Source organism: Schistocerca gregaria, chromosome 10 (assembly GCF_023897955.1).
Source record: "Schistocerca gregaria isolate iqSchGreg1 chromosome 10, iqSchGreg1.2, whole genome shotgun sequence".
In the NCBI taxonomy this organism is placed as follows: domain Eukaryota; kingdom Metazoa; phylum Arthropoda; class Insecta; order Orthoptera; family Acrididae; genus Schistocerca; species Schistocerca gregaria.
The window spans coordinates 194,516,083-194,528,451 of NC_064929.1; the positions used below are offsets into that span (position 1 = coordinate 194,516,083).

At 41.7% G+C, this 12,369-nt stretch overlaps 1 protein-coding gene across 5 annotated transcripts in view; it reads left to right on the plus strand.

Moving 5' to 3' along the window:
• The window catches only part of LOC126293410 (sorting nexin-4-like), a 71,485-nt gene that overhangs the window by 35,512 nt on the left and 23,604 nt on the right, over positions 1–12,369 (plus strand). For all 5 annotated transcript variants that reach the window (XM_049986633.1, XM_049986631.1, XM_049986629.1 and 2 more), the window contains exons 6-7: positions 1,181–1,391; positions 8,836–8,968. In XM_049986633.1, coding sequence (XP_049842590.1) covers positions 1,181–1,391; positions 8,836–8,968 — 344 coding nt within the window. The remainder of the gene's footprint in view (positions 1–1,180; positions 1,392–8,835; positions 8,969–12,369) is intronic.

Genomic DNA, 12,369 nt, shown 5'->3' on the forward strand with positions numbered 1-12,369 from the left:
TAACAGAATCAATAGTGTCACTTATTTCTGGTCAGTGTGGCCCAGTGCAATTGTAATGTGGTGTTACAGTACAGGCACTGCAAGTAAGAGATCAAATGTCACACGAGATGTGCTTTTGAGTGTCATTACACCTGGCTCATTATTGAGTAACTTACTGCACTCCCTTTGGTAGAGGGAGAAACAGAGCTGGAACTACAGTTGAGGATGGACAAGTTGACAGATAAATTCAAGAAGTAAAATCTCTAAATAAGTGAAGACGAAACAGTAGCAAGGGCACAAATACAGAAGGGTGATTGGCAAGAATTGAGCAAGGTAATTCTGCCACGGGAAAATTTGGGAATTTCTACCTAGCTTGAAAGTGTAATTTCTTGACACAATCTAGCCATGAAAGAGGTTGCAAATAATATTCAGAAGAGCTCAAATTTCTGGCAATATGTTATAGATGTCGTCTCTCAGATGCAAAGGTTCTGAGAAGCAAAATCATTTATGTAAAATACCTATTATAAACCAGTTCTAATTTATTCTATACAAACATGCGCTCTCACAAAGAGTGACTCATTCTGACTACAAACATTTAAGATGAAGTTCTGAGATCCACAATGCAGAAAACAAAACTGGACAACTTAAGAGGTGAGAGAGATGGCTGGCATTAAGACAGTGCTACTAGAACAAATCACAGTATCTAGACTCAAGTGGTTAGGACACACATTAAGGACAGAACCAATGAGGATAGCTCAAGTAAATCTTTAGAAAAGTTGAGGAGACTCTGTGGGTGGGAAGACCAGAGGAATGCTGGACTGACATTATCAAGACGGAGAACAACAACACTGGATGATGTTGACAGTAGGCGTTATCTTGATAGAAAGATATGGAGGCGGCATGTGTACACCACCTGAGTGTCTGGAACTATGTGGTGGTGTGAACGTGATCTCACTCCCTTGTTTAGAAAAGGGAAATTGTAACTATCACTATCTGCAGTACCCATGAAGGAAGATTTTAATTGTTTTAATGTTGAAGAAATCACTTTCAAAATAACATTAAATCATGCACTGTAATAAGACCGCAAATTACTGTTTTCTTCTGTTCACTTATTTTAGATCTGACTGTATCTCAATGCATTTGGGTTTGATGGTGCTGGACCTCTTTGATGGTTTTAAATATGTACTACATAAAATTGCAGAAAGCTGGGCACTACCTGGACTCGTACGCAGCAGGCATCGACATCCCCCTGGAGGAGGAGGAGGTGTTTGCTGACCAGCTGAAGGAGTACCTGTTCTTCGCAGACGCACTGCAGGCAGTGTGCGGGCGGCAGGAAACACTGCAGCTGCGGCTGGAGCAGGCGGAGGCGGCGGCTGGTGCTCTGGTTGCAGAGAAGGACAGTGTGCAAAGAGGTGGGCTACCTATACTCTGCAAACCACAATGAAGTGCGCGGCAGAGGGTACATCCCGTGGTACCAGTTTTCAGAGTTTCTTCCTGCTTGATTCACATTTGGAGCACGTCCAGGCTACTACCTGCATTACCCGTGATAAAGCCAGTGTGGTCAATCCATTTCATTTCCCTGCATAGGCTTACACCTGGGTATTTGTATGAGTTGGCTGATACCTACTGTGACTCATTGATATTACAGTTGTAGGACAGTTTTTTGTTTTGTCAAGTATACAATTTTATATTTAAGAACATTTAAAGCAAATTGCCAATCGTTGCACCACTTTCAAATCTCATTGATCTCTGACTGAATATTTATGCAGCATTTTTTGGACAGTACTTCATTACAGGTAACTGCATCATCTGCAAAAGGTCTGAGCTTACTATTGTCTGTGAAGTCGTTAATATACAACATGAACACCAGGGATCCCAACACACTTCCCTGGGACATACCCAAAATTACTTCAACATCTGATGATGTCTCTCCATGCATTGTAATATGCTGCATCCTCCCTACCAAAAAGTCGTCAATCCAGTCACAAATTTCACACCATAACCCATATGTGCATACTTTTGGCAATAAGTGTAGATGGGGTACTGAGTCAAATGCTTTTCAGAAATTGAGAAATACTGCATCTGTCAGACTGTCTTGGTCCAAAGCTTCCAGTATGTCATGTGAAAATGTGAGTTGGGGTTTCACATAATCAATGTTTTTGGAATCTATGTTGCTTGGCATGGAGGAGGTCTTTCTGTTGGAGTACCTCAGAATGTTTGAGTTCAGAATATGTCCTAAGATTCTACAACAAATAAATTTCAAGGATATTTGGCGGTAGTTTTGTGGATCTCTGCTGCTACCTTTCTTGTAGATGTGTATGCCCTTTTATTTCTTCCAACTACGGGGCGTGTCTTTTTTTGTGTGAAGGATCTAAGGTAGACCATAGTTAGAAAAGGGATTAACTTGGGTGCAAATTCAGTATAGAATCTGACAAGGATCCCATTGGACACTGGAGCTTTGTTCAATTTTAACAATTTCAAGCTGATTCTTGTCACCACTGAAAAAAGTATTATTTCGTTCATCTTTTCATTGGTATGAGAATTTAAACTGGGCAATACTCTTGGGTTTTTCTTTGCAAAGGAACATTTGAAAATAGTATTAAGCATTTCAGCTTTTGTTATGCTACCCTCAATTTCAGTTTGTTTCATTTCCTAGGGACTTGACACTATCCATGGTGCCACTAAAAACCTTTACCTCCCAAAAGGTGCAGTAGTGTAAGGTGTAAAATCCCTTTTAAGAAACAGTTGCAGATATTGAAAGAAGCTTTTTCGTATGCAGGAGGGTGAGCAATTTTGTTCGGAGTTTGTCTTTAACTTTTGTAACAACAATGGTATTCAAGCAAACATGTTTTTTTAATAGGGAGACTTCTGTTTTGATGTTTTAAAAAAATCCCTCAAAAAGAATAATAGTGATTTTTCTGTTTGTTAATGCTGACATCGAATGGCATCTTTGCACTTAAGTTTGTGACGTGAACAGGAAGTGGAGGAAAAAAACTCAATAGCATGTGCTTGTTGAACGTGCTGTTAGGTGTGTGACCTTGTTAACAGTACACGCCAGAGGACTCGCAACTCTTTGGAGACTTCATGCTTGGCTACCACAGGTCTCCAGCCTTTGCAGACCTCTTCCTTTTCCAAACGTGTCTATCCTTCTACTATTCTTTTTCCCCTCTCTTGGGGAACATGACTGCAATATTTTTGGAAATGTGTTCTGAGTTTCTAATGGCCAGGCTTCAGAACAGACTCTCACCTGCTTTTTCTTTCTTTCTTTCTTCATTCTGTCTCCTACTCTTCCTCCGATTTGGCATTTGAGGTTCCTCTAGATTTCTTCGTCCTTTCTGTTTGCTCCAGAAGGCCAGCCCACACGTTTGATGCACAACAGGTGACTGGATAACACACAATTTCCAGCCCCAGGTGGACAGATAAAGTTCGCACATACGCCCTGGTATAGGCCAGGTGGAGGAAGAGGTGATTGCCTGAGCTGTTACCTTCCAAAATTGCCAGTTGGTCTCTCTGTGAGTAGTTCAGGAAGTGTGACCTGAGGTGTGTACAATCACATGAGGTGGGTGAGCCCCTCCTCTCTGAGGAGGGAGGTGGGTGGAGCCTGTCACAAGGAGAGCACCATCAGAGATGTTGTCAATCATTGGGATTTTCTCATAGTGGGTCAATTACCATCTCAGTCTACATCTACTAAATGTAAACAGAATGAGGCTAGATTCAAAGAATCTCCTAGCTGCACCTCAGTTCCTCATGGTACATACTAAAATAAACCAATCCTTTGCTATGGTTAATCCATAATCATTCAGGAAAGTGTCGATGCAATTGCAGGCCCCTGAACTTCTGCTCTTGTTTACATAATGGAATTCTGGAGACCAATTGTGATTTTCAAATGCAACAACTGCTTGCAGTTTAACTCCTCCAGGCTATCCTGTTGTGTCAAGGCCCATCAAACCCTGTATTCTTCGCCTGGTGTTATTTACACTCTGCTGCTTAATGGGGTGACCAAGGGAGAAACCCAAACTTACCTCCCTGATCAGGCTGTTACTGCAGTCAGCCAGGTAATAAGAGATGTTGATGCAGACTTAGTTCCTGTACACACTCCTTTTCTCATGTTTTGGTAGAGTAGTGTTTCCATCAAAGATCAAAGCGGGTTATGAAGCCATCACAGTCTGACTGCACATTCCAAATCAGATGAGCTGTTGCCGGTGTCAACATTACAGCCACACTCGCATGTCCTATCGAAACAGTGCCTCCTCCACACTGTATCAATTGCAATGGCGACCATGCAGCCTGAGCCTGAGAATGTGCGCCCATTTGTCTCTATGAGTGGGCTGTCCCGGAGATCCGGGTAAGGAAGGAGTACCTTACCCTGTCACCCACAAGTTGTTGGCTAGTTGAGAGCCCTGCATTTTACCATCTGGCACCTATAGTATTGTTTTTGCTATGCCTTGCTCCACGAATGACATGGCCATACAGACATCTGACCTCACATTCAGCTTTGCAGTTGTAAAGTCGCTCAGTATCACGGCAGCATCCTTGTGTCCTTCTCTTCCACCTGTTCAACAAGCCACTAATTCTTTGCCCCTGGCAGTGAAATCACCTGCTTCTCTACCAGCATGCTGGAAAGGACAAAGGAATACTCCTGTGAAGACTTCTTACGTCCCTCCAGCCAACAACATCTGAGTCTTCATCTGCCAACTGCAAAGGCTGCAATAAATAAAACAAAGATATCTTCTCCTTCCCCAACTCTATGATCATCTTCAACAGTGTTGCCCCATAATACCCTCACCTGTTTGACCCCCATTTTGCCGGTACAGACCACCTACAATTTTTCTGCGCTGGAATCCACAGGTCGACCTAGAGAGAATGCCTCTGTAGATCTCGTAGAACAGGATTTGTTTCCTGTAACAGTGAGTCCTTGAAGACTGGCACTTGGCAGGTGCCAAGGTAACAACCCTTCATTCCCTCCTCCACTTTCCCCATCACGACTTCTCTTCAGTGGAACATTTGCAGAGTTAGGTCCAACAGGGAAGAATTATGGCTACACTTGGAATTGGAGTGTCTGCTTGCTTTCTGCCTCCAAGAAACAAAAATATCATCCTTATGACTGCTTTGACCTCTCACATGTCTTTCAGGTCTGCCTTGACCTTCCCCCAGAGAACGGCATTCTGTCTTGCGGGGAGTCAATATGCTCATATGAGATGATGATCATAGTCAAATAATCTCACTAAACACTCGGCCGCAAGCTGTTGCAGTCTGCATTTTCCTGTCTCACTTCACCTTTTCTCTTTATAATGTCTATACCCATCCGTCATTTGGTGTCGCCAGGGCAGACTTCCTCCATCTTATTGGTAAACTCCCTCATCCTTTTTTGCTGCCCGGTGACTTTAATGCTCAGCATTTGCTTTGGGACTATTCCGGAACCTGTTTAAGAGGTCCCTCTTGGCTATCCTACTCCATCAACTCACCCTTATTTGTCTTGCAGTGGAGCGCCCACTTTCCTTTTACACTCCACGCATACTTACTCCCATTTGGACCTCTTGTTCTGCACTGCTTGGCTTGCCAGTTGTCTGGAGTGGTATGTTCTGTCAGACATGTACACAAATGACCAGTTTCCGTGTGCTATCCATTTGCTGATTCCTACCCCACCTATGTGTAAACCCAACAGTTGCATAGGCAGTGTTGTCATATTCTTCAGGACAGCAAAAAAAGCTAACTGGATTTGATTCACTAGTTCTTCTAATAGTTCCACTCCCTCTTACATCATGTGGGGCAACCCCTAATGGCTTTCTGGGGATGAGATCCATTTCCTAGTTTCTGATCTGACCATCAGATGATGTCATTGTGGATCCTATTGCTATCTCCAATACTCGAGGGCATTATTTTGTGGATATTCCAAGCTCCACCCATTGTCAGCCTGCCTTCCTCCATTGGAAACAAATGGAGGCGACTCGGGTAACACCTTTCTCCTCTCATAACTGTGAATGCTATAATGCCACCTTTACTATGAAGGATTTAGATCATGCTATCACCTTCTCAATCTTCCTCCCTAGGCTGGATGATGATAACATTCAGATGTTGCAGCGCCTTTCTCTTGCAGTCACTTTATCCTTCATATGTACAATTGTATTTGGGCAGTTGGCACATTCCCCAGATCGTGGCATGAAGCCATTGCTATACCCATGCATAAGCCTGGTAACCCCTCCTTTGTAACTAGTGCCTCATTTCTCTCACTAGCTATGTTTGCTGGAGGACCGGTATCCTCCATACTCTATATATGCGGGGCTCCCGAGGCTGCCTGCCCCATTTTCTTCAGAAATTTTTAAATGACAGTTTTCAGGGTAAGTGTGGGCTTGGCCTTGTTGGACGCCTTTATCCAGGATAACTGGGTGTCTCAGGTCTGTCTTCCTCTTTTTGCTATAGCCGTTGACTCTATCGTGGCCTGTCTCCCACAGGGCATCTCCGGCTCCCTTTCTGTCGATGACTTTGCAATCTATTGCAGTTCTCAATGTGTCTCCTTGAGCGATGTCATGAGTGGTGGCTCGATCGTTGTTATTCGTGGAGTATTGACAATGGCTTTCTCTTTTCCACTGACAAAACCGTTTGTATGAATTTCTGGTAGCAAAATGGGTTTCTTCCACTCCTTTTATGTCTTAGGCCTGTTGCTCTTCTATTCACTGACACTACAAAATTCCTGAGCTTGTGCTTAACAGATAACTTTGTTGGACCTCCCACGTCTCTTACCTGGCTGCGCTCTGAACTCAGTTCTTCAATGTTCTAAGTGTCCTAAGCGGTAGTTTCAGGGGAGTGGATCGCGTGCTCATTTTCTCTTTGTACCAATCCCATGTCTGTTCGAAACTAGACTATGGATGTTTCATTTATGTATCTGCATGTCTGTTCATCTTTTGCTGTCTTAATACAATCCACCATTGTGGAATCTGTTTGGCCATCAGTGCCTTTTATACTATCCCAGTTTGAAGTCTTTATGCAGAAGCTGCCAAATTACTGGCGTGATGTTCTCCTCAATGGATACTCGTGCCCGGCCACCCATTGCATGCATTATTTTTTGATGACTCTCTTGACTTATAGTATGAAGTGCGTCCTCCTTCAGTTACTTTCTGGAGTTTGCTTTTGGGTATTGCTGTGGCAGCTTAACTTTACTCTACATGCCACCTTCCCGATGGATATAAATGCTCCACCACCTTGGCTTCATGTGGCAGCTCATGTTCACCTTGGACTTCATTTGCTTCCTAAGGAAACTACTGTGGATTCAATATATCACTCTGTTTCTCGACCTTCACACATAGCTTACCGATAGTACCTTTGTGTACAGTGATGGCTTTGACTGACCGTGGTGTTGGGTGTGCCTTCGTCATTGGAACAGACAGTTTTCAGTATCAGCTTCCAGGACACCATTCAGTATTTACAGCAGAGCTCTTAATCCTCTATCCGTATATCAGGCTGTTTGTGTCATATGCTCCAATTCTCTCGGTGGCCTTCGGAGCCTCCCCTTAGTGCAACGGGTCCCAGAAAGCTTCCACTTGCTTGCTGTTGAGGGAGCCACTGTAATGCCCATGTGGGTTCCTGGTCACATAAGTCTGACGGGAAATAGGCTGTTGCCAAGGCTGCATTCGTCCTACCGCAACCCGCTAGCTCTTCCATTCCGTCCAGTGATATCCATATTGTTGTCTGTCAGCAGTTGGTGTCACTTTGACAACACTACATGTCTTTCCTTCAAGGGAACAAGTTCCAGGTTATTACACCTCCTAGCAACGTGCATAACTACCTCTCAATCCTCTCGCCAAAAGGGGATCATTTTAACTAGGTTGCATATTGGGTACAGTCGTTTTAGTCATCACCATTTATTAGGTGGTGCTCCCCCACCACTAGGTGCTCATTGTTGTCGACCTTTGACAGTTCACTGTTACTGATCGAAAGCCCCTTTTTTTTTTTGAATGCTTACATTCTAGTGTGTGTTTGCCACCTGAGTTGTCGGCTGTTTTAACAAACGTCGTGTGCTCTGTCGAGTGTGTTTTACTTTTTATCAGTCATAGCAATATGACAAAGGAGTGTAAAGTGCGCTTTTGCTTTTATCTGTCATAGAAATGTGACGAAGGGCATTTAATCTTTAGTTCAGGACCTTTGTTGTCTATATGGCATATTTTGTGGATATTTTTCCAAGAGGAGGTCGCTGTTCTTAGCTCTTTTCTTCCCTCAGCCATGCAGGGTAGCTGTTCGGTATGAGGCGTCTTGGCACAGTCCCCATCGGAGGTTCGAGTCATCCCGTGTGTGTGTGTGTGTGTGTGTGTGTGTGTGTGGCGCTTAAGTTAGTTTAAGTTAGATTAAATAGCATGTAAGCTTAGGGACCGATGACGTCAACAGTTTGGGCCCATAAGACCTTACCACAAATTTCCAAAAAATTTCCCTCCTACGATTCGGCTTACTGTGTATATGCCTTTAACCTCTTTTTCGTGTTAAGGGCTCTAAGATTCTCATATGGTTGTGGATAATCTATTTTTGCACCCTAAAACAAAACGAAACAAATGCAAAAGTAATAGAAAACAATGGCAACCTACATAATGGCTTCAGATAAAATCCCAGAGGGCAGAGTGGAGTGCTCACCAGTTTGTTTGAAATAATGTGCTAGTACCCAAATATTGAACAAGTGTTCTTTGGGATCACGTGAAAAAAAACATTTAGTAAAAGAAGACAAGCACACTTAGTGAGGCTTTTTATGATCCAGATTGTAGTTGTGCCACAGTATTAGTGCATTGTAGTACTGTCACCCTTGTTGTCGTAGATGTCAGTGTGCACCATTTCTGTCGCACACCGCCTGCTTACCACTGTACAATGTTACAGGTAAATCAAGCATAATCTCACGGCTGTTCGGTTCAGTGGACACGGATGAGGTGAAGGAGCTGAAGGTGAGCCTGCTGGACCAGCGGCTGCAGGAGGGCCAGAGCAGCGTGCGGCACGCGCGTGAGGAGCTCCTGTGAGTGCTGTGGCTTTCCCTTCCTGAAAAAATTATATCGCTTTCCAGTCTTTGCTATTGTGGGTTACTAAAGTTTAGGCATTGAGCCGATTGACGAGTGGTGGAGCTCGCATCTGTAGATCACAATTGCCACTAATGGTGACATTGTGCATTCTCAAATTTTATGAAGGTTAGACCCCTTGCTCAAATTACTTAGTGTCAACCTGTGGGCATGTACACACATCTTGGTATTACATTCCCTATGTGTTGTGGCTGTGTGTACATGTGCCACTTGGGTTTTCCTATAGTGCAATGGTCATCTTAATGTGTCCTGAGATGCTGATCTCTCTCGGTTGCAAATGAATTATTTCCGTATCTCCAAAAAAGTTTTGAGTATCTATCATATAACGTGTACCGTATTTACTCGAATCTAAGCCGCTCTCGAATTTAAGCTGCACATGAGAAATGAGACTCGAAATCAAGGAAGAAAAATTTTCCCGAATCTAAGCCACACCTGAAATTTGAGACTCAAAATTCAAGGGGAGAGAAAAGTTTTAGACCTCACCTCCAAGTCAAAACAGAGTTGGTCCATTGTAATATGAGAGACAATTTAGATCGAATGAATGACGATACAGCTACAGTAGTTTGGTTCGAGTCGTAAGCTTAGCAGTTAAGCTTTACCAGGTAGCCATTGCTATGCGTCAGGCACTCCGTCCGTATTTAAATGGATTCCCTTCCTTTTTCATGTGCTTAGTCTCGTTTGAATTGATTGTTTATTTTTCTTTGATCTGATAAGTGCTGTTATTTTGTCATAGGTGTTTATGCCACTCTTAAGCTGAAAATGCATTACTGTAGTGTGTCACGCATTGTTTGTTGCATTCTGATAAGTGTTTACGACCTGTCACCGCTTGCGGCATGGCTTGCTTTTGTGCGCACTACCGCCGCTTACAATAAAAAAAGAGGAATCATCTCATTGGCGAAACAGTGGCAAGAGACTGCTATTTGTTGTTACTTACACTGCTGCTTTCTTTGATAATGATCAACAAGAACCAAATAATAGAGTGCATATGATAGATGATGTTCTGAATGAGAGTTCAGTGAAAATTTTTCTCTGTTTGAAAATCTTTGCAGAAGGCTCTTTAGTACATTACATTCTGCTCAGAAATTAGTCATCTCAGATTTAAAAATCTAGTCAACTGCCGTGCTTAATTTCTGACTATCATTATTAGGCATAACAATAATACAAATATAAACATAAAATATATATATTCTTCCAAGTTTGCTGTTGTCTCACTCTAGTTTTGTAGTTTATTAGGAAGACAGTATTTAAATGAGATAGCAGCAAACATGAAAGAATACATGGCAAAATGTTTATATTTGTATTATTCCTATGGTGAAGAGAATACTGCATGTGATTCACAATTCATAAAAGTTCTTATTAGCAACCTTCCCTTCTCACAGATAGAAAAACATTCAGAACGTAAAGTTGGCCATATTGGCAAACATCCCAAACAGTCTTGCCAGTCGGATTTTCATAGTGCATTGAAATGCTGCTACATTTGAAGATGAACAATACGGAATTTGTATTTACTTCGTTGGATAATGTATGAAAATGCAGTGGTAAAAACTCGGGGCGGAGAAAAAAGCTCCTTTTCCACCTTTTTACTGATGCAAAGGTTTTTGCGCCTGTATTTATCTTTGTGACTGCAAAGCAGGATTGTGTAGCGCTATATATAATTGACGGCAGAAGTTAGTTGTGATGGCACCTACCAACATTTTTCATTACTTCCACTTGCTTTGCTCTCGATTCTAAGCCGCAGGCGATTTTTTGGATTACAAAAACCGGAAAAAAAAGTGCGACTTAGATTTGAGTAAATACGGTATGTCTCATTGCATGCTATCATTTGCAAAAAAACACATTTAATATCTAGAATTGTTCATGTGAAATGGCAGTTATGACCAAGATTCTCGATGGGTGCATCATGAACCACTGTCCTTTGGATATAAAACCTAATAAAACGAGAGCAAATGAGTTACCACTCTGCTCTCAATTTTATTTAAAATTTCAGTATCTTATCTACATTTCATCCTCGGCAACATATGAGCTAAAATCAACAGAACACAAAGTTTACACTATATGACTGTACATTAAGAACTCTTTAAAATTTCATGCAGTATTTTACTTAATTTGATGCAGTGCAGTAAGTATGATGGATAATGAACAGAGATTCAATTCTTTATCAGGTAAAGATATTGGACTGTAAGATACACAAAAATCAAATTTTTTCACCTGATAGTTTTTGAACAATCGGATGATAAATATTTCAAATCGGCCGTAATGCAGGCGCCTAGTACAGCCATAACAAATTGCCCTCAACTCAACATGCAGAGAGCACATCTGTAGTGGCAAAGGGATAAATGAGAGGAAAACTTGAAATAGCAAATGTTTTAGAATTTAGTTTTCCTATCCTTTGGATTTGTTTCCAGAATGGTAAAGGATGCCTGTAAGTTTGTTTAAATCCATTACTAGAGAAATGAGATTATTAGTTCTCTAAAAATGTATCATGAGGTTGCAAAACTTTATAGTAGATTTTCAAAGATTTACGCTCATCTGAGGCTGTTATAAGGGTGCACCAGCTGATGACTTTAATTTAAATACAGTAAAAGCTGACCTGTCTGTAGTGATTTGTATAGCCTCAATTCTTAATACACTTGGCATTATTGTAAATATAAATTGTCACTGAAAATTAATTAATTTTGAAAATTATCACAATTTATTCTGTCTGTCATATATATTGGTTACTGTTTTCAGTAATGCGTGCAAGAATTACTTAACCATGCTTTAAGCCACCTTCCAGAGCATACTGACACTAATGTTATTGATCTCTACTGTTATGTTGATATTTAGTTTAGCCAGTGTGACCTGCTTGCATAGGTCCTTCCTTTAAGATGGTCCCAAAGAAAGAAATTTGGACATCTTGGATGCCATAACTTTTAGAGATGATTCAAACACCAGATGACTTGTCCACAGGCATGAAACCAAATGTTGTCAGTGAAAAAATACAGTCCAGTTCTGTGATTCCAGATGTTAAATGAATGACAGAAACTGTGAACAGTAAACTAAATAGTTTTCTCTATCCAGCTCTTTCAATTTTTGCACATTAAGAATAATACATACACAAAATTTTAACCTCTGCTTTGGTTTCTGAGCAGTACTGTACAAAACCTGAGACTGGACTGATAGTCTCATCAAGCTTTATGAAGGCGAACACAGCATCACTTCTGTCACCTCGGCCACCCAAACTGTCCTGTCCTCCAGTTCTCTTCTTGTTAGCAACTGATCATCATCCCCTTAAATGGGTGACTAATCCCATTGTTGAATTGTTTGGCATTGTGACATCTGGTTAGTTCCCACAAAATGC